Consider the following 24,374-nt stretch of genomic DNA (forward strand, 5'->3'; position numbering starts at 1 on the left):
GGGCTTCTGATCTGTTAATTTGTCTGTCAGTAATTTGTTATGACATTTCATGGTATGTTATTTCATGGTATTGTTATTTCCAAAATACATTTTTCCTCAATTAACTGGCAATTTTGACTTTTAAGACCATCATTTTCTGATATTAACTGTTGAAGTTTGGATTCTGAGTCAGTATTTTTCTTTTGGAGTTATACAATTTGTAATAGTAATAGCTGAGTTCTACATTTTGAGTCTGCCAATAGTGTTTCAGTTTGATCAGATTTCTCGAGGTTCGATTTTGTAGCTCGATGACGGCCACTAGTTTTTCTTTGGCAGTTTTAAGTTCGCAATGTGTTTTGTGTTTGTGATTGTTTCTTGCTGTTTATGGAGCTGTGCCATTACTGCAAAAGACCATTTCATATATTTCTTTTTGGTCAATCGTGTGGTTTTTCCCCAAAATCTTTTGATGTTGTCAAGGGACCACTGTCCTTTAGAGATGTCATATTTTTATTCAATTTTCGTAGCTACTTTAGACAATCCAAAATGTCTATAAATTGAAGATCTAAGGTCTCCCAATATATCGTCAACAAAGACATCTGGTACACCATGACCTCCACTTGAAGTTGTGGGAAGTTGTTCTCTACCTTTTGAAGGAACAAGGTCTATTTTAGGACTTTTGTCCGCCATAAATTTTGCCTTAAAACACAATTTTTTGGCACAAACTGTTTGTGTAATTTGAAGATTACACAACCACAACTACTCAGTCGTGTTTTATTTAGTTGTACGGCCTGCACCAGATTGAATAGCTCTTTCTTAAAAGGTCCTTTCTAAAGGGATCGAAGCACGAGCCGTTTCGGCTTTAAGACTTTTAATGGGTGAAAAAAAAGATTTTCATACCTCAGTCTAACCGTTTTTTGCATGGATGTCTTTGGGTCTTCTGTCCTTCTGGTCTTACTCCGGTCTTCCGAGTTCCTCCGACTCAGCGCTCCTAACCTTTTGCCGACTACGCCAATTGTTGAAATCTACCGTGTGGTTTAAGTGTAGTCTCATATATACTTTGAACTCGGTAGAAATTTAAGTTACACGTCTCGGGTGCGAAATTAAATCTTTTATTGTGTCTATTGTTTATAATTGAGAGTTTGAGATCATCTTCTGGTTACAAATCAAATGTTCTCAATAAAGCCCTTGCCAGAAAAAGACTTTAAGAGATATAATCGACTTATTAGTTTATAGATTTAACTTTCAAAATACAGTAAAGATTTCTTGCTCAAAGCAAAAACAGGTTGCAAAGACTTTACGAATTAGAGTGGAAATATGAAAATACGAAATAAGGATAGAGAATAGTTAGGTAAAAGATATAGAGTGATCATGGATGGAAAATGGCTGCCCGGACCTCTATGTTTAAGGAGAATGTTAGTCTGACTCCATCTGTCCCTACCACTGTAATGTGCTGATTGGCTTGGATGAGTCTCAAATGCATTTGGTTGGATGGTCAGTTGTGAATCATCAATATGCAACATCGCTGTAGATATGTTGCTTTCTAGATGCTTGTCGCGTGTTGGAAAGTGATATATACTTTTAATTAACTCTGGTTTCTAACTTTTTTCTGCTGACTGCTACATTATCTATATTCTGAACAATGGTGGATTCATGTTGCCATGGTTCTTATTTTGACCTTGATCAGATTGTGGTATAGTTGAATAACTTCTGCAATTCTGTTCATTAGAACAATGGATAATTTAAAAATGTCAATTTAACCTTTCAGTAAAAATGTTGCAGTTGCATCTAGCTAGCCTGTAGATATTTCAAAATCTGTGCTTTTGTTACTGCAAGCTATGTGTTTTTGTAATCTAAAGTTATGCTTGACGTCTTATGATGAAATCCATTTTGAAATGGATTTCAAACTGGGCTTGAGTATTTACATTAAAATGGCTAAATCAATGACCCTTTTACCTATCAGAAATAGCTGGTTCCTTTCACTGTCTGATGAAAGGCTGTTGATCTACTCTGTTTCTCTCTCCACCGATGTTGCCTGACCTGCAGAGTATTTCCGACATTTTCTGTGTTAATTTATTAAAATATACCATAATACTTGGCCTACTTACAAAGAGATTGACTGTCTTTGAGATGGGGAGTGGTTAAGGAAAACAATTATTGAAATTTCATGTGCTAAAACAAATACAATGGAAGGACGACAGATGGCATGGGCTTCACCACCGTCCCCCACACACTCTACCACATCACATCTCATTTGAAAATCCTTGCTATGATTCTTCAAGCAAGAACAAAATGTTTTAAAATACTACTGTTGAACGGAAACCAGCTGCACTTTTATTTACTCTGAAACGTTCTGGGACACAAACCTCCCCCAGGACCAATGTTTAGTGTGAAGCAATATGCATCTTATTGTTTGACAGCCTGAAATGGTTTCAGCTTACTACAATTTGTTTCTAAACTTATTTGATGTGTAAATACGGCTGACAAATTGGTTTTGATAAATTGGCTGTTGCAGGTAAATTAATGTGAATTACATCATAAAATGTTCGAACTGAACTGAATGGTGATAAAACTTTGGATTCTTTTGTCTATATTAAGATCAAAAATGCATTTGTTTGATTTTTCATGGTGCCAGTAAAGCAATTAACAAAAAGTTCTTAATGGTGATATTGCACTTTATAAATTGAATTTTAAATTTTGAAAAAGCTGAAAATGTATTGTTTCTGGCAGGGTCATCATAGACTGTGTGTTGACACAGGTCTCGAGGATAAGTGGTGTGGCCTTATCCCAGTGGGAAATGCATGCAACAATGTAACAACAACTGGCCTCAAATGGAATCTGAGTAAGTGTGAACAATTTTGAGACATTGGCTGGAACGGCGCGTTTGGCCCCCAAGAACCATAATGTTTGTACCTTTGGTCTACCTGGGGTGAACTTGCACCAGAGTTTTCTGGAGATCTCATTTGAACAAAAACAGAGATGATTCTGCTGTGTTCTGCGAAATGCTAGCTATAAATTTTGATCACATGAACAGAACTGCATTACTCATCCACTTCTTATCCTGGTTGGTGAAAACTTGTCTTTGACCCATGAGTCGTGTTTTACCACAGGTTGGGCAGGTTGTCGATTTTTCTTTCAGCAATTGTAGAAATAAAATGGATGGCGCCTGTGGCTCAGATACTCCAAGGCTCCTAAATTGTAATTGTTTTCAGATTTTGTTGGGCAAATTCATTGCAAAGCACAGGTTCTGTGTTTTGCAGGAGCAATATATTAAAAACCATGCACAATCCACTGGAATTAATTATTTACAATACATTATTCGTATCAATTCCTTTAAATGGCTGGTTAAGTGGCTGGTTTAGCACAGTAGGCTAAACAGCTGGCTTGTAATGCAGAAGAAGGCCAGCAGCGCGGGTTCAATTCCTATACTAGCCTCCCCGAACAGGCACCGGAATGTGGCGACTAGGGTCTTTTCACAGTAACTTCATTGAAGCCGACCTGTGACAATAAGCTATTATTATTATTATTAAATGCAAAGCAACTGCAGTTCACGATCTCTCATAGTCACCCTCACACTTCAAATCGATCAATACTCTAAATTAGTAATTGACACCGTTAAGGTACCAGAGATCAGTGAATGAATGTAAATATTAAATGACAATTAAAAATTCAATTTAATTGAACGGGAAAAATTCCAATCAGCTCGTACATCTAAATAAACAGTTATCTTGGAAATAGCTTAAAACAATCAACAAAGCACATTGAAAAAAAATGTATGTTTCAGAGACAGTGATTTTGGAACACGAACCGTGCCACTGCCAGCTTACCATCTACTTTCCAGTTTAGTGTAAGTGGCAACATAGTAATCAAATCAGCATTAATCCTGCAAATCGGACATTGCCATTGTTTGGAGAGGAGTGCGGAGCTACAAAAGTCGGATTCTTACTGTTTTTGCAAGGTCAATGGTGAAGCGATGCAGAGGGTCCCAAGAAATTTTGGCCACGTGCAATTAAAGGCTAAGTCAGTCACATCATCATTTCCTAGAATATCTGCCATAGTAATGGGAGTGCACCATTTATGCCATTTCTGAAATGAAGGATTTGAGTGTATAGTAACTAATTATATATTTTTTCAACCATGATATTGTCCTGCTATGAGCCTTGGAAAGAAACAATTCTAATGTTGTGCAGACTGAATTGACCTTCTAAATAGGTGACAAAGTGTTCACCTCAAAACTGCATGTTCTTATAGTGAGTTCCCGTGTTTGTAAGCGATGAAACACCACATTGATAACATACAGAAGCATTCTATCTTGTTTCGTAATAAAACTGTCATGTTTCAGCCAGCCTATCCTCCATCATCCATGTGTTATTACATCAATTACCATTAATGGAGGTTTTCAAGAAATACATAACTTAAAAATGTGCTACAGTCTTGGAGGAAGCAGAGTCATGGTGGAATGCTTTGTCGCATTGCATCCAGTTAAGGTGCCATTCCTGAGAGGATATTACTGATTAGACAGGAGTTTTCCTTGTAACTTCTTTCTCTATGCTACTTTACTGCTCAGCAGATGGCACAAAGCTTACCCAAAGTGGGAACTATTACATTTTCCAACTTTGTTATTCCTGGAGTAGAAACTCAGTGAGAGAGAAATTGCAAGTAGGAATGCCAGCCTATTGTGTGACATGAACCAATATCCATTAGTAAGTTAAATAAGCGGTGAAGATTTAAAATATACAATTTGATTGCGGGATATTTAGTGAGAATATTTTCTTGTCTTGTTAGATGATTGAATTTCTGTACATCTAATGCTCAGTTCATATGTTTCCTATGTGGTTCTGTTGGATGATATTGAAAATCAGGGCAAAATTTTATTATTTATTATCCATCACAATAATATATCAATATGAAAGGTCTCATCTCAACCTCTGTACTTCTGATGAGATTTTTTACATAGTGCTTCTTTCTCCATTCTTCCCCTCGTGTGTGTCTGTCTTGTGTGTGTGTGTGTGTGTGTGTGTGTGTGTGTGTGTGGTGTAGAGGATGGGAAGCAAGTTAAAGTGGGGAGTTAGGAATTAGTTAATAGTTAACCGATTGTATTTTCTGAATATTCCATTATAATTCTTGTTGCAATTAAACAGTAATTGTGTTGCCATTTACAAACCTGGAGACTGTAATTATTGGACAGCCAAAGGCCAAACACTTTGGGTATTTTTCTGAGAATTTTAGGTTAATTCACTTGTGTTGTGACTCTGGAACAAATGGGGCTGGAATTGACCGTACACTAGCCTCGGGTGACATAACAATAGGAACATAAGAAATGGGGGCAAAAGTTGACCATTTGATCCCTTGAGCTTGTTCCACCATTCACTATGATTATGGCTGGTCTCCTACCTTAACTCCACTTTGCTGCCTGCTTCCCATGTCTCTTTATTCCCTAAAAATCCAAAAATCGATCAGTGTCAACCTTGAACATACTCACCCACAGTTCCAAAAGGTCAAAACGTTCTGGGTGAAGTAATTTCTCTTCACCTCAGTCTTAAATGATTGATCCCTTACCCTGAGGCTATGCCCCCATCTACAAGATTTTTCACCTGGGGAAAACAATCTCCCAGTGTCTACCCAACCAAGCCCCTTCAGAGCCTTGTATGTTTTGATGAAATCATCTCTCATTCTTTTAAACTCCAGAGAATATAAGCCTAATTTACTCAGCCTCTCATCATAGGAAAAGCCTCTGAACCAAAGAACCAATTTAATGAACTTTAGCTGTGCATCCATGCAAGAATATCCTTTTTTAATTATGGAGACCAAAATTGCATACTTCAGGTGTGCCCTCATCACAGTAAAGGGGCTTTTCACAGTAACTTCATTGAAGCCTGCTCGTGACATGAGCGATTTTCATTTCATTTCATTTTTCATCAAATCCTGATACAATTGTAGCAAGATTTACTTACTGTTGTATTGCAATCCCTTGGCAATAAAAGTCATCATGCTATTTACTTTGCTCATTGCTTTTTGTATCTGCATGCTAATTTTTGTGTTCCTTGTATCGGTACACCCAAGTTTTCCGAACAGCAACATTTACAAATTTCACGCTTTTCTTTTCATATTACCAAATTGAATAGCCTCACACTTTCCCACGTTACAGTTCGTTTGTCACCGTATTGCCTACTTGCATAATCTGTTCATATTTCTTTGGAAACTTTGTTTCCTCCTCACAACTTAAATAGTAACCTTACGTTGTGTCAATAACAAAGTTGGATACATTGCTCTTGGCCTCTTCATCTAAGTCATTAATGTAGATTCTATACTGCATTTACTGATTTTCTTCTATGTACTCTGAGCTACATCCTCTTCTATACTGCATCTACTGATTTGCTTCTATGTACTCTGAGCTACATCCTCAAGAAACTAATGTATTTGTTAAATCCTTTTGTAAAATAATGTTGACTCAAATCATACTAATATAAGGGTCCTTCCTGATGATTCCCTTATTTCCCCTTTAGTTTTTGCCGTTATATTGATCCATTGATGTTTATTGGGCGAAGAGAATTCAAAATGATACACTGTAGTACTCTGCTAGCTTTGGACAACAGAACTCAGACTTCACAGCACCGAAAGATGGGGTGCAACCCGATTCGATTGTTTGGATGGTGCCCAGTGAGTTAGCCAACAGACCTTATTCTGCCCATTAACAGGTGGTTATTAGACCCTGCTTGAGTGGAATGATTTCAAGAGACCTAAGGAAAGCAGTTTGAGTACTGGACACTCAGGAGAAAAGGAACTTATCTGTCCCTCTCTCTCCTAAAAGACTGATTGTGCTGTATTTCTGAATGGAATACTGACATAATGAGTTTATAGTGAAAGCCATTTCAAGCTGCAAACAGAGACCTGGAGCGCAAAGCTAACTTTGAAGGAATGTCTGCTTAAAGAAAACCATCTGAAACAAAGATTCTTTTTCCTTTTACTTATTGTTTTCACACCTCTCTTGCCCTCTGTGTTTGTCTTGTGTGTGTGTAGAGGGAGGGGGCAAGTTAAAATATGGTATTAGGAATTAGATCATAGTTAACCAGTTGTATTTACTGCATATTTCCTTTTGGTTCTTGTTATAAATAAAAAGTAATTGTGCTTAAATTTACAAACACAAGTGATGTTAGCCATTAACAAGGTGCTGGCTGCAAGCCAAAAAATCCATCACACAAATGAATAATATGGTCAATAAACTTCAGTGCCATTGTAATGCTAGTTATCTAGGCCATTCACCCCAAAGACTTGCGGATCATATCAACAGCATGTCCTTTTCATTGTTCACAGGGACCAAGGCACCCAACCAGCCCATGATTGCAAGACACAAAACAGTGTTCAACATGCAATGTTGTCTCACAATTGGACAATATTTGCTAAATAAGCTTAAATGTGCTAAAACATTACATTTGGCAATCAGCTTAAGATTTTCAGTTAGGCTTGCAGTGTGGTGCACTTTTTGTGAAGCTGCATATATTAATATATAGAGCACTTTTTTTTGCATACAGATAGAACATTGTGCCTTTTTCAGCTAAGTAAAATAAGTGACAGCTATTCACTGGCTCATACGTCTGGGCAATGCCTTGACCATCAGAGTCGAGTTGCTGATTTAAATTCTTCATGGCTTTACTTCTACCAGTCAGAGTCCATTTGCTAACCAATCAGTACTATCTGTTCACAATATAAATTTGTTGCTTCTGACATTAGTATTCTTGCAAATTGTCCTGATAAATGCAAGATGAAAAGCTTCAACAAAAAATGTATTTTTTTTTCCGCAATATTCAAGTTCTGTATAAGTGAACAACTAATTGACTACATTTCTATTGAACATTTTGAATTGTTTCTTCAAATACATTCTTCTGTTTGTTTACCACAATATTTCTTATTCCATTTACCCAGTCAACCTTAGCTAGCTCTCCTCTCATACCTATGTATTTGGCATTTTTCAAATGTTAAGATTCTTGATTAGGACTGCAGTATGTCAGTTTCAAACTTAATAAGAAATCCAATGGCATTACCGCAGAATCACAGAAATACACAGTACAGATGAAGCTCTTCGGCCCACTGCATCTGCACCGACACATGAAAATCACGTTACCTACCTGCCTAATTACCTTTTCCCAAAGGACTAAAGTCCATCATTGCCCTTGTTACAAACTCCAATTGTTCCTTCCTTAGCGTTGGTCTCAAAGTATAACTACAGTCAGGGGATTGCTAGTGGTTTCTGACTTTGTTATTCCTAACCTCCACCGTACTGAACCTGTTTCCTGAGCCATTATCCTCCCTTGTTACGTTATCCTTTACTTTCAGGGCTACTCCTTTTCCATTCCAGCTGTCTGTTTCCTTAATAAAAGGTTGTGACAATCACCGTTTTGTTCCAGGGGGTGGCTGGATGGGGGCTTTAGGAGGTGGCAGGGATTGAGAGATTTGGGGATCTCTTCATTCAGGAGGGTTTCCCTGGCCTGGAGGCATTAGAGAAGGAGTTTGAGTTGCCGGGTGGGAACGGGTTTCGGTACCTGCATGTAAGGGACTTTGTTCGGAGGCAGGTTTCAAGCTTTCCTCGTCTCCGTCTGAGGGGACTACAGGATAAGGTGATGTCAAAAATGGGGGGAGGGGAGGTCTCGGAGATAGATAAGGAGTTGATGGAGTGGGAAAGAGTCCCTATCGGGGAGGTGAAAAGGAAATGGGAAGAGGAGCTGGGAGGAGAGTTGGAAATCAAATTATGGGACAAGGCTTCAAAGAGAGTTAATTCATCATCGTCTTGTGCCAGACAGCCTGATCCAGTTCAAGGTGGTTCATAGGGCCCACATGACGGTAGCCCGGATGAACAGATGGCAGGGGGATGGGAACCAGATTAGGAAGTTAGAGGTCAGTAAAAAAGCAGCAACTAAAGCCAGTAAGGTACGAGACAATAAACTCAATGTGACTAAGCGGAAGAGATGATGAACACAAAGGGACAGGTGGTCTGAGGTGCATTTGTTTTAATGCGAGAAGTGTAGCAGGTAAGGCAGATGAACTTAGGGCTTGGATCAGTACCTAGGAATATGATGTTATTGGTATTACTGATACTTGGTTGAGGGAAGGGCAGGACTGGCAACTGAATATCCCAGGGTATAGATGCTTCAGGAGGGATAGAGAGGGAGGTAGATGGGGTGGAGGTGTTGCATTACTCATCAGAGATGATATCACAGCTGTGATTAAGGAGGGCACGATGGAGGATTCGAGCACTGAGGCAATATGGGTGGAGCTGAGATATAGGAAGGGTGCAGTAACGTTGTTGGGACTTTACTACAGACCTCCCAAAAGCGAGCATGAAGTAGAGGTACAAATATGCAGACAGATTATAGAAAAATGTAGGAGCAATAGAGTGGTTCTGAGGGAGATTTTAACTTCCCCAACATTGAATGGGATTCATGTAGTGTTGGAGGCGTAGATGGAGCAGAGTTTGTAAGGAGCATCCAGGAGAGTTTTTTTAGAGCAGTATGTAAATAGTCCAACTCGGGAAGGGGCCATACTGGACCTGGTATTGGGGAATGATCCCAGCCAGGTGGTTGATGTTTCAGTCGGTGATTACTTTGGGAATAGCGATCACAATTCCGTAAGTTTTAGAATACTCATGGACAAGAACAAGAGTGGTCCGAAAGGAAGAGTGCTAAATTGGGGAAAGGCAGAGTATAACAAAATTCGGCAGGAGCTAGGGAATGTGGATTGGGAGCAGCTGTTTAAGGGTAAATCCACATTTGAAATGTGGGAGTCTTTTAAGGAAAGGTTGATTAGAGTGCAGGACAGACATGTTCCTGTGAAAATGAAAGATAGAAATGGCAAGATTAGGGAACCATGGATGACGGGTGAAATTGTGAGACGAGCTAAGATGAAAAAGGAAGCGTACATAGGATCGAGGCAACTCAAAACTGATGAAGCTTTGGAGGAATATCGGGAAAGTAGGACAAATCTCAAACGCGTAATAAAGAGGGCTAAAAGGGGTCATGAAATATCTTTGGCTAACAGGGTTAAGGAAAATCCCAAAGCCTTTTATTCGTATATAAGGAGCAAGAGGGTAACTAGAGAAAGGATTGGCCCACTCAAAGACAAAAGAGGGAATTTATGCGTGGAGTCAGAGGAAATGGGTGAGATTCTTAATGGGTACTTTGCATCGGTGACGGATGTTGAAGCTAGGGATGGATGTTTAAATACTCTAGGTCAAGTCGTCATACGGAAGGGGGGAAGTTTTGGGTATTCTAAAAGACAGTGGGAGGCAAACTGATGGAGAAGAGGAGGAGCACTCCCGTGGGGAGCACGGTAGCATGGTGGTTAGCATAAATGCTTCACAGCTCCAGGGTCCCAGGTTCGATTCCCGACTGGGTCACTGTCTGTGTGGAGTCTGCACGTCCTCCCCGTGTGTGCGTGGGTTTCCTCCGGGTGCTCCGGTTTCCTCCCACAGTCCAAAGATGTGCGGGTTAGGTGGATTGGCCATGCTAAATTGCCCGTAGTGTCCTAAAAAGTAAGGTTAAGGGGGGAGGGTTGTTGGGTTACGGGTATAGGGTGGATACGTGGGTTTGAGTGGGGTGATCATTGATCGGCACAACATCGAGGGCCGAAGGGCCTGTTCTGTGCTGTACTGTTCTGTGTTCTATGTTCTAAGATACTGAGGGATAGGATCTATTCACATTTGGAAGAAAATAGACTTATCAGTGATAGGCAGCATGGTTTTGTGCAGGGAAGGTCATGTCTTACAAACCTAATACAATTCTTTGAGGAAGTGACAAAGTTATTTGATGAGGGAAGGGCTGTAGATGTCATATACATGGACTTTAGTGAGGCGTTTGATAAGGTTTCCCATGGCAAGTTGATGGAAAAAGTGAAGTTGTATGGGGTTCAGGGTGTACTAGCTAGATGGATAAAGAACTGGCTGGGCAACAGGAGACAGAGAGTAGTGGTGGAAGGGAGTGTCTCAGAATGGAGAAGGGTGACTAGTGGTGTTCCACAGGGATCCGTGCTCGGACCACTGCTGTTTGTGATCTACATAAATGACCTGGAGGAAGGTATAGATGGTCTGATTAGCAAGTTTGCAGATGATACTAAGATTGATGGAGTTGCAGATACCGAGGAGGACTGTCAGAGAATACAACAAAATATAGATAGATTGGAGAGTTGGACAGAGAAATGGCAGATGGAGTTCAACCCAGGCAAATGCGAGGTGATGCATTTTGGAAGATCAAATTCAAGAGCGGAATATATGGTCAATGGAAGGGTCTTGGGGAAAATTGATGTGCAGAGAGAACTGGGAGTTCAGGTCCATTGTACCCTGCAGGTGGCAACGAAGGTTGATAGAGTGGTCAAGAAAGCATACAGCATGCTTGCCTTCATCGGACGCGGTATTGAGTACAAGAGTCGGCAGGTCATATTACAGTTGTATAGGACTTTGGTTAAGCCACATTTGGAATACTGCGTGCAGTTCTGGTCGCCACATTACCAGAAGGATGTGGATGCTTTGGAGAGGGTGCAGAGGAGGTTCACCAGGATGTTGCCTGGTATGGAGGGTGCTAGCTATGAAGAAAGGTTGAGTAGATTAGGATTGTTTTCGTTGGAAAGACGGAGGTTGAGGGGGGACCTGATTGAGGTCTACAAAATTATGAGAGGTATGGACAGGGTGGATAGCAACAAGCTTTTCCCAAGAGTGGGGGTGTCAGTTACAAGGGGTCACGATTTCAAGGTGAGAGGGGGAAAGTTTAAGGGAGATGTGCATGGAAGGTTTTTTACGCAGAGGGTGGTGGGTGCCTGGAACGCTTTACCAGCGGAGGTGGTAGAGGCGGGCACGATAGCATCATTTAAGAGGCATCTAGACAGGTATATGAATGGGCGGGAACAGAGGGAAGTAGACCTTGGAAAATAGGAGACAGGTTTAGATAAAGGATCTGGATCGGCGCAGGCTGGGTGGGCCGAAGGGCCTGTTCCTGTGCTGTAATTTTCTTTGTTCTTTGAACAGGTTGTTTGAGGAAGTGGAGGATAGAGGTGCAGACGCTGTGGGGGAAGTCCGACGAATCATTTACATATGTTTTGGGCATGTCCAAATTTGAGGGGACTCTGGCAGGGATTTGCAAACATCATGTCAGAGGTCCTGGAAGGGAGAGTGACTCCAAGTCCAGAATTGGCAATATTTGGGGTATCGGAAGATCTGGGGCCCAAGGGGTGGAGGGAGGCCGATGTCCTAGCATCCTCTCCTCCCTGGTGGCCCGGAGACGGATTTTCCTGGGATGGAGAGACCCGCAACCCCAAAGTCAGGAGTGTGGGTCAGCGACATGGCAAGGTTTCTCAGTCTGGAAAAGATTAAGTTCACCTTGAGAGGAGCAATTCAGGGGTTCGCCCAGAGGTGGCAGCCGTATATTGACTTCTTCAAGGAAAATTGAACGTCAGCAGAGGGGAGGGGGGGGCGGGGGGGGGGAGGAAAATTGGAGGCATGGTAGTATAGGACAAGGACAGGGAACTTAGTCCATGGGTAACTAAGAAATAGTGCGGGGTAGTAGGGGATGTTGTTTTTATGTTTTTTGTGTGCGTCAGCCCACGCGGGATAGCCCACGTAAAGAATATTAAAGTGTTAAACTGTAAACTGTGAACATTACAAATGCTTAAGTAAAATATTTTCCAAAAAAGAGCTAATAAAAGGTCAAGAAGAAGTGAAAGTACAAACAGTTTGATGAGGGGCTGAATTATTTTGGTGGGCCATTTGACTGAATGCTCGTGTTATGTGAGTGACGCAGGAGTGGGTAGAAGGGGAGAAGCAAAGTTATATGATGGTAGCACATGATGTTTGAAGAGATCGTAGCTCCTAAGCCTCAGTTCCATTTAAGAAGTAGGTCTCCCACCCAAACTGTTTGATGGCTCTGGAGCTGCTGATGGACTCACTTTGGAGCATCCGCGATGCTGAGGACATTGTGGATAGCACGTTCAATGAGTTGGTCACACTGCAGGTGAAAATTACTGAGGGAGATAGAAAATGCGTGACCAAAAGACAGAGCAAGAGTAGGAAGGCAATGCAGGTGGCCCCTGCGGTCATCCCGCTACAAAACAGATATACCGCTCTGGACACTGTTAAGGGAGATGGCTCACCAGGGAAGACAGCAGCAGCCAGGTTCATAGCACCGTGGCTGGCTCTGCTGCGCAGGAGGGCAGGAACAAGAATGGCAGGGCTATAGTGATAGGGGGCTCACCGTAAGGGGAATAGACAGGCGGTTCTGCGGACGCAATGGAGACTCCAGGATGGTATGTTGCCTCCCTGGTGCAAGGGTCAAGGATGTCTCCGAGCGGCTGCAGGACATTCTGTGGGGCGGTGGGGTGGGGGGGGGGGGGGGGGGGGGGGGGGGGGGTGAACAGCCAGGATAGATAGGATGAATGTGCGGCTCCAGAGATGGTACAAGAAGGAGGGATTCAAATTCCTGGGGCATTGGGACCGGTTCTGGGGGAGGTGGGACTAGTACAAACAGGATGGTCTGCACCTGGGCAGGACTGGAACCGATGTCCAAGTGGGGGTGTTTGCTAATGCTGTTGGGGAGGGTTTAAACTAATGTGGCAGGGGGATGGGACCTGATGCAGGACGTCAGAGGGAAGTAAAGCGAGGACAGAAACAAAAGGCAGTAAGGGGGAAAGTGTAAGGCAGAGAAGACAAAGTCAAAAATCAAAAAGGGGCACAGTACAGGGTGCAGTGACTGAGGAGAGCTCAGTGAATAGGCCCAGTAATACTAAAAGTAAAAATGGGAAGTAAAAACATAAATGGAAAGCGAAGCAGCAGGTTATTACATGAAGATATGGGTTCAATGATCAGGAAAATTAGGAGAAAAGTTCAAAGGAAAAATAACTTAGGAGAGGTTACTGATAGAGGTGTAAAGATTCAGAGCGGAGGTATAAAAGCCAACATAAGTTTACCTGAATGCTCAGAAGGTAAATGAGTTGATGGCGCAAATTATCATAAATGACTATGATTTAGTGGCCATTACTGAAACGTGGTTAAATGATGGTCACGACTGGGATTTTAATATCCAAGGGTATCAAACTATTCGGAAGGACAGAGTGGATGGTAAGGGAGGTGGTGCAGCTCTGTTATTTAAGGATGACATCCGGGCAGTAGTGAGGGATGACATTGGTGCTATGGAGGATAAGGTTGAATCCATTTGGAGGAAATCAGGAATAATAAGGCAAAAAAGTTGCTGATAGGAGTAGTCTATTGCCCACCAAACAGTAACGTTACGGTGGAGCGGGCAACAAACAAAGAAATAACTGATGCATGTAGAAATGTACAGCAGTTATCATGGGGGATTTTAATGTACATGTCAATTGGTGTAACCAGATCGGTCAAGGCAACCTTGAGGAGGAGTTTATAGAACATATCCGCGATTGTTTCCTGGAACAGTGTATAATGGAACCTACGAGGAAATAAGCAATCCTAGATCTGGTCCTGTGTAATGAGACAGGATTGATTAATGATCTCATCGTTTGGAATTCTCTCGGAAGGAGTGATCACAATGTGGTGGAATTTAAAATACAAGTGGAGGGTGATTAGGTAAAATCAAACACTCGTGTTTTGTGCTTAAACAATGGAGATTACAAAGGGATGAGAGAAAAGCTAGCTAAAGTAGACTGGGAGTAAAGGCTTTATGGTGAAACAGTTGAGGAACAGTGGAGAACCATCCAAGCGATTTTTTTACAGTGCTTAGCAAATGTTTATAGCTACAAAAAGGAAGGATGGTAGAAAGAGGGAAAATCGACCGTGGATATCTAAGGAAATAAGGGAGAGTATCAAATTGAAGGAAAAAGCATACAAAGTGGCAAAGATTAGTGGGAGAATCGAGGACTGGGAAATCTTTAAGGGGCAACAGAAAGCTACTAAAAAAGCTATAAAGAAAAGTAAGATAGATTATGAGAGTAAACTTGTTCAGAATATAAAAACAGATTGTAAAAGTTTCTACATATATATAAAACAAAAAAGAGTGGCTAAGGTAAATATTGGTATTTTCGAGGACGAGAAGGGAGATTTAATAATGGGAGATGAGGAAATGGCTGAGGAACTGAACAGGTTTTTTAGATCGGTCTTCATAGTGGAAGACACAAATAACATGCCAGTGACTGATGGAAATGAGGCTATGACAGATGAGGACCTTGAGACAATTGTTATCACTAAAGAGGTAGTGATCGGCAAGCTGATGGAATGCATCCCAGGGCACTAAAAGAGATGGCTAGGGAAATTGCAGATGCACTAGTGATAATTTACCAAAATTCACTAGACTCTGGGGTGGCCCGGCGGATTGGAAATTAGCAAATATGGCATCACTGTTTAAAAAAGCAGGTTGGCAGAAAGCAGGTAATTATAGGCCAGTTAGCTTAACTTCGGTAGTAGAAGATGCTGGAAACGGTCATCAAGGAAGAAATAGTGAGGCATCTGGACAGAAATCGTCCCATTTGACAGACACAGCATAGGTTCATAAAGTGCAGGTGGTGCCTAACTAATTGTTAGAGGACATTACCAGTATGGTAGACAACGGGGAGCCAATTGGTGTGGTATATCTGGATTTCCAGAAAGGTTTTGACAAGGTACCACACAAAAGGTGGCTGCATAATATAATGATGCATGGCGTTAAGAGTAAAGTAGTAGCATGGGTAGAGAATTGGATAAATGACAGAAAGAAAAGAGTGGGGATCAATGGGTGTTTCTCTGGTTGGCAATCAGTAGCTAGTGGTGTCCCTCAGGGATCAGTGTTGGGCCCACAATTGTTCACAATTTACATAGATGATTTGGAGTTGAGGACCAAGGGCAATGTGTCCAAGTTTGCAGACGACACTAAGATGAGTGGCAAAGCAAAAAGTGCAGAGGATACTGGAAGTCTGCAGAGGGTTTTGGATAGTTTAAGTGAATGGGCTAGGGTCTGGCAGATGGAATACAATGTTTAAAAATGTGAGGTTATCCATTTTGGTAGGAATAACAGCAAAAGGGATTATTATTTAAATGATAAAATATTAAAACATGCTGCTGTGCAGAGGGACCTGGATGTCCTGGTGCATGAGTCGCAAAAAGTTGGTTTATAGGTGCAACAGGTGATTAAGAAGGCGAATGGATTTTTGTCCTTCATTGCTAGAGGAATGGAGTTTAAGACTAGGGAGGTTATGCTGCAACTGAATAAGGTGTTAGTGAGGCCACACCTGGAGTATTGTGTTTTGTTTTGGTCTCCTTACCTGAGAAATGATGTACTGGTGCTGGAGGATGTGCAGAGGAGATTCACTAGGTTAATCCCAGAGTTCAGAGGGTTGGATTACGAGGAGAGGTTGAGTAGACTGGGACTGTACTCATTGGAATTTAGATGGATGCGGGGGGATTTTATAGAAACATATAAGATTATGTGGGGAATAGATAGGATAGATGCAGGCGGGTGAAAGCAGAACTAGGAGACATAGCCTCAAAATAAGGGGAAGTAGATTAAGGACTGAGTTTAGGAGGAACATCTTTACCCCAAGGGTTGTGACTCTATGGAATTCCCTGCCCAGTGAAGCAGTCGAGGCTCCTTCATTAAATGTTTTTAAGATAAAGATAGATAGTTTTTTGAAGAATAAAGGGTTATGGTGTTTGGGCGGGAAAGTGGAGCTAAGTCCACAAAAGATCAGCCATGATCTCATTGAATGGTGGAGCAGGCTCAAGGGGCCAGATTGTCTACTCCTGCTCCTAGTACTTATGTTCTTATAAAATGTTAACTGGGTTCGCAAAAATCATTACTTGGCTGCAGTTGGAAGCAGGATTTAGGCAGCAGGAGGCCACAGCTGGGGACTGAATGCTATGATACCTTTCCCTGCGAATATGAGTCGAGAGGATGTTGTATTCTGGGAAGTGGATAGGGAAGACTGATGAGGAAGATTTTTGTGAGGCCTGGAGTAGAAAGTCATGCATTTATATAGCACGTTTTAGAATATCAATGTCACAAAGCACTTTGAAACATAGTCACTGTTACAATGTTGGAAATGTGTAACCCAATTGATGCAGAGCAAGTCCCAGTAACTGCAATGTTCATGACCAGATAATTGTTTTTTTTTTAACTGATGTTAATTGAAAATATACATTAACCAATACACTGGGGAGGAGAAGTCCCTGCATTTCTTTGAAATTCTGCCATGGAACCTTTAAGGCTTCCTTGGCTTAATCATCCAAAAGAAAGCACCTCCGAAAGATGACGGCAGGATTTTCCCGTTGGTGTGGGAAACTGAGGTCAGGGCCATTTCGGAGTCCCGAAACCAGACACATGAAGAAACCATTCCCGGCCCTGATTTTCACGAGGGCCAGAAATGGAGACAGGCTCAGTGTCCAATTTAGAACAAGGGAAGGCTCTTGAAACTGGAGGAACAACCTTCCAGCTTGAAAGAGCAAGCCACAGGGCCTCTTGACTTGCCTGGAGCACTGTTCCCCTGGTCTGCTGCCAGAGGGTCACCTCCACATAATTGAACTGACCCCTGCCGCCTGCAGAACCTGGAGGCTGACTGAATGATCTTAATTGACTCCTTTTATTGGCCTTATGTAGCTTTTAATGAGCCATATCCACTAACTGCCACTTGTGCATGGGCAGCCCTGCCTGCCCCCTCAAGCGTCTTCCAAAATGGTCCAGCAGAGGATGCAACCAGGATACCCACACAGTGTACGGTAAGGCTGTTTTCTCACTCCCACCTAACTCTATTCCAACCCGATGTCTCTGACATTGAGCACACCTTCAATAGCGCACTGGATTACATACTCAAGACTCTGGAGTGGATCCTGACCCCACTATCATCCGGCTCAGAAGTGAGAGTGCTACCCACTGAGCCACAGCCGAGGATAGCTGAGAAACCACCTTGGAAAAATAGCAAGAAAAAGAGAAAATGCTGGAAAATCTCAGCAAGTCTAACAGGACCTGTGGAGAGAGAAGAGAACTAACATTTTGATGACCCTTTGATGAAGAAACAAAAAACAGAGACTGTTGGAAAATCTCAGCAGGTCTGACGGCATCTGTGGAGAGAGAACAAAGCTAACGTTTCGAGTCTGGATGACTCTTTGATGAAGATTCATCCAGATGGGTAACATTAGCTCTGTTCTCTCTGCACAGATTCTGCCAGACCTGCTGAGATTGTCCAGCATTTTCTGTTTATGTTTCAGATTCCAACACTTGCAGTATCATAGAGTACCAGAGTATCATAGAACTTATAGTGCTGAAGGAGGCCATTCGGCCCAGCGGGTCTGCACCGGCAGTTGGAAAGGGCACCCTTCCTAAGCCCACACCTCCACCCTATCCCCGTAACCCAGTAACCCCACCAAACCTTTTTTGGACACTAAGGGCTATTTAGTACAGCCAATCCACCTAACCTGCACATCTTTGGACTGTGGGAAGAAACCGGAACACCCGAAGGAAACCCACGCAGACACGGGGAGAACGTGCAGACCCCGCACAGACAGCGACCCAAGCAGGAATCAAGCCTGGGACCCTGGTGCTGTGAAGCAGCAGTGCTACACACTGTACTACCATGCCTCCTTAATTTGCTTTAATTTTAGGAAAAATAGCAGCTGTAAGAATGTTAAATGACAGATGGAAGTACTTACTATGAATGAATTGTAATTCCCCATGGGCAGACTTTGGTGACTATCATTCTTCTCAATCCTAAATTAAAATCCTGTTTTTAACAGTTAAGCTTTTTACTGATATTGGTATACAAATTAGAGTTCTGGCTTTAATTTTTCTATTTCACCCATGTACATTTTACAATACATTTATTGTCTTAGCTTCAAAGCACTTACCCTAATAATTTCTAAGCAACAAAAAGTCCATTGTGCTATATTTAGGCCATTCCTATTTTCCTACTGTAATGTAATTTACTTTTATTAAAAAAGGCTTCCTTAGTGATACTGTCTGCAGAGATAATTCCGTTCATTATCAGAAACCGGTTTCCATATTAGACAACAAGGTGAATGCTCGAAGCGTAAATGCACACACTGTGCAAGGTATTCAGAAATCTGTGGTGGTGGGAGACATTTTCTGATGACAAATGCAACTGCAAGGAGCCACTTATATTAAATTAACAACCTTTAATTGCCATTGCAGTTTCATAATTATCCCTGCTTCCAACTGTGGCAAATCAGCCCACTTCACTTCAGAGCAGTTTGGACAACTGCAGGACTGCATGTGCAGAAGATAACTATCGAATTACATTTGCAATTTTGGTATTGTAAGCGGAACCTTCCCTGGAGTAATAGAAGCAGAAAATGTTGTCAGTACTCAGCAGGCCTATAACGTTTGCAGATGCAGGAAGTCAGGTTATTTTTTTCAGATCAATGATTGATGCACCCAACGATCTGAAATATTAACCTTACTTCCCTCTCTCCATAGATCTGGCCTGACCTATTGACAGCATTTTTTCTTCCTATTTCCAGCATCTAGTGCATTTTGTTTGTAGATATAGGTTTTGAAGCTGGAAACTCTCCTTGTAATGCAAACCATACGATGGTATACAGGGTTCCTCTGATCCATTAAGTGCTCCCATTTAAATGCTGCTTCTGTGGCTCTGAGAGTCAAGCTTTGCTGGCAATTTCTATGTTTGTTGAGACTTCTGTGATTATGTTAAGTTCCTCTTGGTGCCTCAGAAGGCTGATTTGCATATGTTTAAGTTTCCTGACTAATACTGATAGATATCTCAGCCAACTGTTTAAACTGCATGGTTAAAATGGCAGAGCGGTCAGTCCTCCACAATGATTCTAACGATCCAGCTACTCTGTCCCTGCCAGGGTTGAAATGAAAACCTATGTATGTTAATTACTTCAAAATAGGATTTAAAGATTGGCAATTTTTGGACCACTCCATCCTCAATATTGAATCACGGACTCTTTACAGTGTAGAAGGTGGCCATTTGGCCCATCGAGTCTGAACTATCTCTCTGAAAGAGCATGTGACCTAGTTTCACTTCTCTGCCTTCTCCCCGTAACCTTGAACATTCTTTCTTTTCAGAAAGCAATCTAATTTCCCTTTGAATACCTCAATCAAACTTACCTCCACCACCCTCTCGGGACGTTCCCCCTGGGTGAAAGCATTTTTGGTTTCATGTTTGGACATGGACCCAGTTAAAGATTTTTGTTCCATGACTGTGTTGAGGTCAAATGTATCAAAATACTTTAAATGTGTGTCATGGGCCAAGGTTTAGAGAACCCCAAAGTGTATCATGGCGTTCACCTAACCACAACTTTTACTAGATTGTGGTATGGGGAGCACACGGCCCACTCTACAGGTGTGGTACAGCAGAAATGGAAAAGTACTTTTTAAAGCAAAACAATGTTTATTCTATGAACTCAAGTTAACCTTTTTAAAACATACAGTGAACATCTTAGCAACCATTAATTCAAATACAACCCCCAAAGACTGCAACACTAAGTAATCTTTTAAGCTTTCCTTTTAACATCCATGCGACTTAAAAACAAACCTTTATCAGAAGCACATCAGGTTAAAGTCACTACTGAAAACATTTATGATTCTGAATTCACCAAATGATCAAGAGATAGTCTTTTCATGGCAAAAGAGATCAACAGTACAGCTGCTCTGTCGGGCTTCAGCTCCCACACTGAAAATGAAACTAAAGCACACGCTGCGCCTGCTCAAAACCGAAAGTAAAAAGCTGAGAGACAACCCAGCTCCACCCACTCTCTGACATCACTGCAATAGTAAACACCCATTACTTAAAGGTACTCTCACTATAGATATTTATATACACACTCATTTCTTAAAGGTACTCTCACATGATGTATATGTATTCAATTTTCACTGCAAAACCAGTATCAATCATGACGAACTCCATACTTTAATATGAAAGATAAGGCAACTTACAGTTTTACCACAAGACACTGCAGTACTGCATAATTGTATATGCTTGATCCTTGCAGTGAAAGGCAGATGCTGAAAGTACTGATTTTGCAACAAAATGCTCAGATCAAATTTCATTACTGACTTTAAAATGTTAATTAAAGCATAATGTAAAATGTTTCACCTAGCGCTATGTTGAACTATATATTTTTTGCCTCTGGAATAGCCTCAATTAATTGAAGTCTGGGGGCGGCACAGTTATACAGTGGTTAGCACTGTTGCCTCACAGCACCAATGACCCGGGATTGATCCCGGCCCAGGTTACTGTCCCTGTGGAGTTTGCACATTCTCCCCGTGTCTGTGTGGGTCTCACCCCCACAACCCAAAGATGTGCAGGGTAGGTGGATTGACCACGCTAAATTGTCTCTTAATTGGGAAAAAAAATATTCTGTACTCCAAATTTAAAAAAATAAAACATTTGAACCCAAGTTCAACTTTAAGGGTTTCCAATATAGTTGTCAGTACAGTGGCACAATAGATAGCACTGTGGCCTCGCAGTGCCAGGGACCCGGGTTCGATTCTGCCCTTCGGTGAGCGAGTGTCTGTGTGGCGTTTACAAATTCTCCCTGTGTCTGCGTGCGTTTCCTCTGGATGCTCCGGTTTCCTCTGGGTGCTCCACTTTCCTCCCACAGTCCAAAGATTTAGCATGGCCAACTCCCCAAACCTGCACATCTTCAGCCAGAGGATGGTAAATCTGTGGAACTCTTTGCCACAGAAGGCTGTGGATGCCAAATCACGAGTGCCTTTAAGACAGAGTTAGATAGGTTCTTGATTAATAAGTGGATCAGGGGTGATGGGGAGAAGGCAGGAGAATGGAGATGAAAAAAATATCAGCCATGGTTTATTCGATTTGATTTGATTTATTGTAACATGTACCGGGGTACAGTGAAAAGTCTTGGTCTGCGGCCGAGGAACGTACACAGTACGTACATAGTGGACAAAAAGAATAATCAACAGAGAACATTGGCAAATGGTACATCGACGGAACAGTGATTGGTTACAGTGCGGAACAAAGGGACAAACAAAGCAAATACATGAACAAGAGCAGCACAGGGTCTCGTGAATGGTGTTCTTACAGGATTGAATAGCGGAGCAGACTCGATGGGCCGAGTGGCCTAATTCCCGTCCTATGTCTTATGGCCTTCTGATTATTGAGTATTATTTTACTGTTATTCATTAAGAAAGTTTGACAGTTTTCTTCTGAGCCTCATCACTAATCAGCTGATCCAAATATGTGTTTATGTACTATTTAATTAATTATATTTAAGTTACTGCAATACTGTTAACAAATACATGAGTATGTTTCAGTGACTCCTCTTGGGACTATGGGTAAATCCCTACATGTTTCACAAATCTTGAAAATAATATTTGATAAGATAGAAGGCTAATAACAAAGCAAGTGATGAGATGTAAAATAGTTTGCAAAATCATTTTTCAGAAGCTTGTATTTTTGGTAACTATTCAAGTAAACAAAATATGGTCACTAGAATTGGTCCACGTAGAGCTTGTTGCAAGCAGGCTGGATCCCAACTGTGCATCAAATCTTCATATTGTGGTGACCATAGACGTTTATCTGCAGGAGATAAATGGAGGGTCTCCAAAGTCCCACCCTCAAAAACAAACAGCCAGTCACAAAGTCATCCAATAATGAAGAATCACCTCAAAGCATTGTAATTTTTCATAAATTCTCACGCTTATGGACTTCCGGTGACGGCGGGCGAGAGGCAGCTGCCCACTGGAGGGTTCCCGCTCGGGAATAGAATTTTCGAGGTTATAATGCCTGGTCCCGGGGCATCGGAGGCTGAAAAGGCTGTAAGAAGGCACAGTGAGGAGAAATGTCCAAGTTTTGGAAAAAAACAGCCGTGGAAAAGGGGGTTAATGAAAGTCCGCCGGTGAGTGGAAAAGTCAGCGCAGGAACTGTAAGGAAAGCGGCGGCTGGTCCACCAGGGAAGGCTGCATTGCTCACAGCAGAAGAAATGACCAAGGTGATGGCTGTGGAACTTGGAAAACAGTTCACAAAGCTCATGGAAGCGATGAAGAAGGAGATGGAGGCAGCATTGAAAGTGCTGGTGGAGGAGGCGATTGCCCCGGTGAGGGCGGCAGTATCAAGCACAGCAGCGGAGGTACGGGAGCAAGGTGAGACACTGAAGGAAGTGGAAGAGGCATCATCGCAGCACAGTGATCAACTCACCTCGATGGGGAAGGAGTTGCAGAAGGTGATAGAGACCAAGATAGATGACCTGAAAAACAGATCCAGGCGGCAGAATCTGAGGATCGTGGGTCTGCCCGAACGAGTGGAAAGCCCGAGGCCGATGGAGTATTTTGCAACGATGTTGGTGGAGCTACTGGGGGAGGGGGACGATCCCTCCCGATACGAACTGGATCAGACTCATCGGTCGTGGAGGCCTATACGAAAGGCGAGTGAGCCGCCAAGAGTAGTAACTCTGTGTTTCTGTAGGTACAACATGAAGGAGAAGGTCCTGTGCTGGGCAAAGCATAAGCGGGTGGTGCAGTGGGCTGGAGCTGGTATATGAATATACCATGACTTTACCATGGAGCCGTTTAAGGAGGTGGGCGGCCTTCAGCTGGGTGAAGAAGGCACTGTACATCAGCAAGGTGCAGTGCGGCACAGTGGGCGGGATTCTCCCATTCGGCGGCAAAATGTCCACGCCGTCATAAACGCTGTTGCATTCACGACGGCGTGGACAGGCCACTGGGAGTACCGATTCTGCCCCGTACAGGGGGCCAGCGTGGCGCTGGAGCGGTTCGCGTCGCTCCAGCTGCAGATCCCAGCGCGAACTGTGCGCTGCGGGATCCGTGCATGTGCATGTGCAGTGGCCTCCTTCAATGCATCGGCCCCGATGCAACATGGCGCAGGGCTACAGGGGTCGTTGTGTAGTAAAGGAGGCCCCCAGCCACAGAGGCCGGCCCGCCGTTCAGTGGGCCCCGCTAACGGGCCAGGCCCCACCAGAGGCCTCCCCGGGGTCGGAGCCCCCCCCCCACAGGCAGCCCCTCGTCCCTGCGTGCAGAGATCCCGCTGGCTGCGACCAGGTGTGGACTGCGCCGGCGGGACTCTGCCTCTTTAGAGCGGCTGCTCGGCCAGAGAATCGGCAGCCCTGCCGCGTAGAGTGGCCCGTGACCAGCGCTGTGCCAAATGCGTCGGCACCACTGGCGCCAATTCTCCGCCGGGCGGAGAATCACATGCTGCCGGCGTGGCGCGGTTGCGGGGATTCTCCGGCCCGGTGCGGGGCTGGGAGAATCCCGCCCAGTATATCCAGCTAAATTGAGGGTGACCTACAAATCCAAGGACTTTTATCCTGGGACGGCGGAAGCGCAGAGGAGTTTGCAAAGGCAGAAGGACTGTGGCAGAATTGAGAAATGGGACTGAGAGCGAGTCGTGTACCAATGTAGCATCATGCAACTTTATTTTTTTCACTCCATGTTGGTGGATGTACTAAATGAATCAAA

At 42.8% G+C, this 24,374-nt stretch overlaps 1 protein-coding gene across 3 annotated transcripts in view; it reads left to right on the plus strand.

Annotated features, from left to right (window-relative positions):
• The window catches only part of tpk1 (thiamin pyrophosphokinase 1), a 417,730-nt gene that overhangs the window by 230,070 nt on the left and 163,286 nt on the right, over positions 1-24,374 (plus strand). For all 3 annotated transcript variants that reach the window (XM_038797789.1, XM_038797787.1, XM_038797788.1), the window contains one exon: positions 2,707-2,818. In XM_038797789.1, coding sequence (XP_038653717.1) covers positions 2,707-2,818 — 112 coding nt within the window. The remainder of the gene's footprint in view (positions 1-2,706; positions 2,819-24,374) is intronic.

This window comes from Scyliorhinus canicula, chromosome 5 (assembly GCF_902713615.1).
Source record: "Scyliorhinus canicula chromosome 5, sScyCan1.1, whole genome shotgun sequence".
Taxonomy (NCBI): Eukaryota; Metazoa; Chordata; class Chondrichthyes; order Carcharhiniformes; family Scyliorhinidae; genus Scyliorhinus; species Scyliorhinus canicula.